This window comes from Trachymyrmex septentrionalis, unplaced genomic scaffold, assembly GCF_001594115.1.
Source record: "Trachymyrmex septentrionalis isolate Tsep2-gDNA-1 unplaced genomic scaffold, Tsep1.0 scaffold126, whole genome shotgun sequence".
Lineage (NCBI taxonomy): Eukaryota > Metazoa > Arthropoda > Insecta > Hymenoptera > Formicidae > Trachymyrmex > Trachymyrmex septentrionalis.
Window position 1 is genome coordinate 473,517 of NW_017304395.1, and position 8,062 is coordinate 481,578.

At 34.4% G+C, this 8,062-nt stretch overlaps 2 protein-coding genes across 2 annotated transcripts in view; both read left to right on the forward strand.

The window, feature by feature from the left end:
• The window catches only part of LOC108755943 (tctex1 domain-containing protein 1-like), a 9,761-nt gene extending 1,948 nt beyond the window's left edge, over positions 1–7,813 (forward strand). Inside the window, exon 4 of the mRNA XM_018499404.1 lies at positions 7,368–7,813. Coding sequence (XP_018354906.1) covers positions 7,368–7,533 — 166 coding nt within the window. The 3' untranslated portion in view covers positions 7,534–7,813. The remainder of the gene's footprint in view (positions 1–7,367) is intronic.
• LOC108755938 (jerky protein homolog-like) lies at positions 5,193–6,955 on the forward strand. The gene has a single exon (XM_018499390.1). The coding sequence runs from the start codon at positions 5,337–5,339 to the stop codon at positions 6,939–6,941; it is 1,605 nt and encodes a 534-aa protein (XP_018354892.1). The 5' UTR covers positions 5,193–5,336; the 3' UTR covers positions 6,942–6,955.
• Positions 7,814–8,062: the final 249 nt, after the last annotated feature.

Below are 8,062 nucleotides of genomic sequence, written 5' to 3' on the forward strand. Positions count from 1 at the left end.
TGAAAAATAAAAAATTTTATGTATATATGTATGTACATATGCACACATACATACAAAAAATTTTCACTTTTCACATTTTCGTTCTAAGGAAAAAGATACATAATCGATACTCTGAGGTCTGTTTTTTGTGGTTGACTAGTGTACACTTTTGAAACTTAAAGTGAGAAAATTTGATATTTATCGAAAGCACTGACGAGATATTACCATATTAAAGATCGTCGGTCTTAGACAAATTTTCGTGACTATCAATGAAATCCCGGGGATCCAGTGATAATTGAAGAATGATGACATTGGCACTGACGATTAATAAAAATTTACTTAGATTATAAACATAAATATTTCGATAATTTACTTAGATATTACTTAGATTATAAACATAAATATTTCGATAATTTATTATTAAATTTGTGATTTTGTTATTATATAAATGCTATACAAATAAGTACGCATACTTTTAATTAGGGATATACGACGGGATTAATTGTCGGTAACATCATCATTCTTCAATTATCCCTGGGCCTCATTGATAGCCACGAAGATTTGTCCAAGGTCAACGGTCTTTAATAATATTTCGTCGATAGTGGTAAGTGGAATAATCACTAAAATATAAAAGTGGAGTTTGATAAGACGTATTTATCGCGTATTGCGTAACCGCGAAACCAATCAATCTGCTGTTGTAGTTTCGCGTTTTATAATTATTGATTGGTTACGCGGTTACGCGATACGCAGCAAATACGCTTCATGGGACTCCACCCTTAATTTTGAGGATAAGTTAAAACCAGGGAGAAACCTGAGAGAGGATATGACGGCTCAAAATCCGTAATCGCAAAATGCTGCCATGCACTATCGCTCTGTGAAGAAATGGATGTTAACTACACAACAATATCCACCTTTTTACTCCCAATGGAAATAAATATCGCTAATAAATCGCTGAAATCATTATAATCTTAATTAATTCAATAGATTTTAGTTATTTTAGCAATTTCAACTATCTATTTCCATCAAGAGCACCACTCTCTGGTGGTAGTGGGATAGAAACACGAGTAGAGTGAGAAGCAGATAAATGGATGAATGATCTTTCTCTGTTTATTAAGCCTGATTAATTGTTGTTGATCCAGGCATTGCTCCAATCAATCAGGCTTAGTAAATAGCAAAAGAACGTTGATCCATTTATCTACTTCTCACTCTACTCGTGTTTCTACCCCACTACTGCCATTGGTAGTCTATTCTATATACTAAACTATTAGGTACTAAACTTAGAATCGGCGGCTCATATTTAAATGACACTAGTTGTAAATGTAATTTATTTTGACATCTGAAGCTGGCTACATTTTAGACATTTATCAATAAAATTCAGTGCGAAAAGATTCATTTAAGCGAGTAATGCCATTTTTTTTATTATTAAACATGGAACGTGATAAGTTATTTTTTTGACATATGCTGTTTTATTACTTTGATTTGAAAAAAACTGCAGCTGCAGCTCATAAATTGCTTGTCAAAGCTTATGGCAATTGTGTTCCATCAGAAAGAACATGCCAAAAATGGTTTCAACGTATTTAAGAGTAGTGATTATGATATGAATGATAAACAACGTTCAGGTCAACCGAAAAAGTTTGAAGACACCGAATTGCAAGCATTATTGGACAAAAACTCAACTCAAACTTCCAAGAATTGTCTGCAGCATTAAATGTTACTCCGATGGCTGTTTTCAAATGTCTACATGCAATGGGAAAGATTCAAAAGGAAGGAAAATGGGTACTACATGATTTAACCGAAAATACCATTGCGAACCGTTTAAACATCTCTATTTCTTTGCTCGCCAGACAGAAAAAAAAGTGTTTTGTGGCGCATTGTGACTGGCGATGAAAAGTGGATCTATTTTAATAATCCCAAACGCAAAAAGTCATGTAGATCCTGGTCAATCATCAACATCCACACCAAAGCGAAATATCCACGGCTACAAAACAACGCTCTACATTTGGTGGGATATGCAAGATGTCGTTTACTATGAGCTACTCAAACCGAACGAAAGTATCACGGGGGATCGATATCAATTACAATTGAACCGTCTGAATGAAACATTGTTGGAAAAAAGGCCAGCAGTAGTCAGCAATCGACGCAAAGTTATGCTTTTGCACGTCAAAGCTCGACCACGTTGCAAAAACCGTCAAGGAAACATTGATGCAGCTCGAGTGAGAAGTTCTCTCGCGTATTCACCAGACTTAGCTCCTTCAGACTGTTACTTGTTTCGATCAATGCAGCACGGCTGGGTGGACACACTTCAGAAATTACAAGGATATGCAAAAATGGATCGATGAATAGATTGCTTCAAAAGACCAATCGTTCTATTGTCGCGGAATTCACTTATTGCCACAAAGATGGGAAAAATGTATAGCTAGCAAGGGCAAATACTTTGATTGATGTATTTTTTATTTTTGATATCGAGATAAATGAGTTTTTTAAACAAAAATTTTAATTTAAAACTAAGTTTAGTACCTAATATATATACACTGGAATGGGCATCGAGGAAAATTCATAGCCGCAATTAATCAACTGTTATTTTAGTTGGGACGAATTTGAGCGAATCAGAAGCGTACGCGCGCGCGCTGCGATCGATGTATTGATTGATGTACTATCGATGTATGAAAATCTATATGGACATAAATGGTATGTAAACAAAAATAATGTCACTTCAATTTTATTAGTGCATTCAATAAAATAACATTAATAACACTTGTCACATCCTATATTGTTAACTCATGTGCAGGAATTGATACATTTAATATAAAAATTTTTACCTATGAAATGAAATGCCTTTTTTACTTCTTTGCCCACACCCAGTCACACAACACTTTATGTTGGTGCTTTGTACATTTTACAGTCACGCGATTTTATAATCTTTCAAAGTAATCTTTCAAATACAACCGCACACACGATGATCTTGCTGACATACGTCTCATTAAAGAACACTAAACCTAAGTGAACATTATTATCTGAAAGTTTCTGATTCGCTGTTATATTGAACAAAAATAGCGCTAATCAATTAGTGCCACGATTTTCTATGCTTCCCAGCGGAGATGCCATTCCAGTGTATATAGTTCAGTGATTCTATATCATCGATGATACTTCCCCATGTTTCGCGTTTTACAGTTGGTAGCCCTTGAACCCTATTGACAACAGTGATGCGAATTTCGGGCCGCTTGCATTACGGTTACTAGCATGAAGAAGATATATACACTACGATGAGTCCATATCCGTGTACTTGCGCATGCGTGTGTGTCCGTCTATGCCCTCTTTATGCTAATAACCGTGCTGCAAGCGGCCCGAAATTCGCATCACTGATTGATGACGCAGAGCAAAAGTAGGCGTAGTTTAGCCAAACTGCACACACCATGTAATTTTTCCACCATGGTATTAATTAATAATTTCCTATTTAATTATCTTAGAGCAGAATCCATATGAGCCTTCTACAATCAACCTTCAAACGTAAGACAACCTTCTAAAAACGTAAGACTGTAAGACGTAATTAGTAAGCAAATTACCCAATCACGGTAGAAACTATATAAAGCCAGTAGCGAATCCAATGTTACAATTTCCTTACTGATTACGGCCTTACGTTTTTCTATGTGCTTCTAGCTTCAAATGGCTCAAGATTCTAGATGATCTTAAGCTAGTGCATGAACCAATCAGAGAGCCATATTAGCATCTTAAGACATTGCTTGAGATTAACGGATTATGAATTCCGGCCTTAATTTCGACAATACGTATAAACGCAAATACACATGATATGTGTATTTAATTAATACTTTTGATGCATATTGTACTAATTTATTACAACATTCTTTGAATTACATCGTTGAAATTAAAATAATTTAATAGAAAGTTATTAGTTAGTACGTGTATTAAGTGCACGATGTCTAGGCTACTGTCTTAAGATTATAAGGCCCAGTTGCACCGATATTATGACTGCAGCACAGACTCTTGCATATCTCATAATGCATAGTGCATAAGGGAATCAACCAATCAAAATTCTTCTTTTCTATGGGAGGAAAAGGAAGATTCTGATTAGTTGATTCGCTTATACACTATGCGTTATGCAAAAGTCTGTGTTGCGGCCTTAACTTTGACTTTAAGCAAGGCTTAAAACTCTCGGACCTAGTTTCCACCGAGGGTTTAACTGGATCAGAATATAAGAACCAACCAACTACAGTCGAGTATTCCCCTGTTACAGTCAAACGACAGGGGAATGCTCGACAGGGGAATGCTCTCGGTGGAAACTAGATCATCGTCTCTCTTTTGCTTTAAAACGAGACAGCCTCGCTTAAAGTCAAAGTAACGTTGGTGCAATCGAACCTAAATCAGTTTTCTGCTAAGGCCTTTACTTTAACTTTAAGCATGGCTTAAAACTCTCTTCTTTTCTGTCTCTCTCTATCGGCTTTAAAAAAAGAAAGAGAGGTTTTTAAACTTCGTTTAAAATTAAAATATTGTTGATGCAATCGGATCTTAAGATCACTTTAATAAACTTAATCTGCTGATTAGTCCATTGGAATTGACCGATCGCATTTTCGTTTGATGACAGATGCGATTAATCAATTCCAATGGACTAATTGGTCGATTAAGGCCCAGTTGCATCAATATCACTTTGATTTTAAGCGAGGCTTAAAACTTTATCTGTTTCGTTTTAAAGCCAAAAAGAGACAGAGACAGAAAGAGTTTTAAGCTTAAAATCAAAGTAACGTTGGTGCAATCGAGCCTAAGTTTTAAAGTGACTATTAAAATGTTAATTTGGCCCTTTGGTTAGTTCGTGAAATCTTAAAGCGGTCTTGAAAATAAGATTATGAATACCGGTCTTAAATGTTATAAATTTCCATAGATTATTTATATTGCAATTTAATATAAAATTTTGTCATTGGTGGCACACTTGAAAAATTTCTAGGTATTGGTCAATATGAGTGAACATGCTATTGAGACATGGACTAATGGCATATTCCGATTATTTAATACAGTAGAACCCTGATTAACCGACCTTACATTATCCAACCCCTGGGTTATCCGACTTTGTTATCGATCGTAGCGCTACCGTGCAGTGATGGAAGACGCGCTTCTCTGAAAGATAGATGGAAGGGATACATATATAAAAAGAAGCATACATATGTGCGTCAATGTGCGCTAGGGGATACACACACAAAGAAGAGGATGACCTATGTAGTGATATGTACGTGCTTCTTTGTGTGTATCCCCTCTACCTATTCTTTGAGGTAGTCGCGTCTTCCGGTATTACTATTTCAATGTACACGCCATATCTGTTCGTTTCGTTTGTCCTGTAAACACGTGCAATGGCTCCGAAACGCAAGAAAGTCTGTATTCCGCTTGAAACAAAGCTTCGAGCTCTTAAACGCATTGATAGAGGAGAGTGTCATAAAAAGGTTGCTGCCAAGTTTGGTGTTGGGCGAGTCACCGTTGGTGACTGGATACGCAATCGTGCAAAATTGATGGCGTGGAAGGAGAAAACGAAATCATCTAATGAACGTAAAGCAATGAAGTTTACAGAACACACGAAAGTGGAAGAAGCATTATTTTTATGGTTTGTGCAACAAAGAGAAAAAGGTGCTCCGATTTCAGGGTCAATATTGCAGGCAAAAGCTTTGTCACTATATTCACATTTCCCAGACGAAGCTGAGAAAGAGGAATGTTTTGTAGCCAGCAATGGCTGGCTTGATAGATGGAAAAAGAGATATGGTATACGACTTATGCAATTTAATACTCGTGGAGAAAAATTCTTTGAAGACGATGATGTTGTGAACGTTTTCAAAGAAAAGTTCAAAAAAACGATCAAACGAGGAGGTTATTCTTTGGAACAGATTTATAATTGTGACGAAATAAGTTTGAATTACAAAATGTTACCTAATAAAATCTTGGCATGGCATGAAGAATCATTAGTTCCGAGTAACAATCGAAACAAGGAAAAAATAACCATATTAGCATGTAGTAATGCCTCTGGGAATCATAAGTTGCGTCTTACGGTCATTGGAAAATATGCAAATCCTCGGGCATTAAAAAATCTAACAACCTCAACAATGCCGGTTTACTATAAAAATCAGAAAAATGTATGGATGGACACTACGATCTTCAAATGGTGGTTCCATAAACAATTTGTACCCAAAGTTGAGAAACATTTGAAGAAGATGAAACTTCCGAGAAAGGCCATTTTGTTTATTGATAATGCACCTGCACATCCAAACGCAGCTATGCTATATGATGGCGATATCATTGTGAAATTCTTTCCAACTAACGTGCAGGCATCATTGATCCAGCCCATGGAGCAAGGTGTTTTCGAACACTTAAAGCGGCTATATCGATTTCATCTCTTAACATTTCTTTTAGAGGCAAGTGAAAGTGGCCAAAAATTGACCGATAGTCTAGAGAAAGTCAACTTAAAGAAAGTGGTGTTTTGGATAGCTCAATCATGGAAGGAGATAAAACCGGAAATTTTGAAAAAGTCATGGAATAAGCTTTTCAATTTTTCTGAGAAAGAAAAGGACTTAGAGAATATCGATTTACCTAAACAAAAAGAGGAATTACGAAATAAATTATTCGAAATGGCAAAGTCCCTCCTTGGACCGGAACAAGTTATGGAAACAAACATTGAAGAATGGATAACAGGCGATGACAGAGAATTAGATTATACGGATGCAGAGATAGTGGCCCTTGTCGAACAAAAGTCTTCAGAAGAGTCATCGTCAGAATCTGATGAAGAGGTAGTTGAGCCGATTGAGCGGAAAATTTCTCACTCAGATGCTGTGTCCGCTCTTAAAATTGTACTAGCATACGTAGAACAAGAAGAGGCAACATCACCCGATGTGTGTACGTTGAAAAAATGGCGAGATATTGCAGCGAAAAACAGATCAGCAGCACTCCGAGAAACTAAAAGATCTAAATAGAGAAATATAGAGAATTCACATCCATATATATCTTTACTATATATTTACATATATATTTATATATTTGATCTTCCTATATATATGTATATTGTATCAACGAATTATTATATTTCAAAAATTATTATATTTAAGATTTTAAGAAGAATTGACTGTACTTAAAGATGTAATTAAAGAACAAAATTGACTATGTTTTAAGATGTAATTAAAATAATTTCTATCTAAATATTTGTTTTTTTAATAAAATAAAAATAATCTCCTTTTCATTAGTCAAATAATCAAAGTTCTACTGTTATATTTTATTTCTACTATTATATTTTATTTCTGTAAAAGTGTGCTTTTAAAATGTTTATTATTTAAGTTATTCGAGTATTAAAAATCTACTTTTTATCTGAGATACTTCAGTCTATTTTTTATTGCTGCTTCCAGATACAAAGTTGTGGTTATTATGTCGATCATCCAAAAATTAGGACAAAACGTGCAAATAAATTTTGGTAAGTTATGCGACGTTCAGAGAGACACGTATTCAACTCATGTAGTTGAAACTGTAGAATTTGCTGTGATGGGTCTCGTAGTGGGGACTTATTACGAGTAAACAAATATTTAAAAAAAAGATTAGTGTGAGGGCTTTTGTGATGATGAGCAATAAGTCCTTAAGCATACATTAAACCAAAATAGTGTTTTAGACAAAATTTAAAAAATGAAAACCTACAAATAAAATTAATTAAACACGAATTAGCGGAAAAATATGCTGTATGCATAATAATTAATTTGATCGAATATTCGCTGATGTTATGCCTGAAGAAAGAATCATTGATCCACACTCACAATTAGATCACGTGTGTTTCATATTTTTCTTTATTGTTATTAAATTAATATATATATCATTCGTATATATATATTTATATATTTATATGTATTTATATATTTATAATTATAATATGTATTATTTATAATTGTGTTTGTTATATTATATTATATATTTCATTATTATTTAACACATTCTTTTGTACAAGTAAATTAATTAAGAATAAGTACAACTTGGTAGCAAAGAGAGATAGAATTATCATTCACTGTATATTTTATATCGTAGTGAGAAGAAAGAGATATATATCTTATTTCAT

Coding starts and splice junctions, on each gene's coding strand:
- LOC108755938 (XM_018499390.1), top strand. CDS start 5,337: ATGGCTCCGAAACGCAAGAAAGTCTGTATTCCGCTTGAAACAAAGCTT.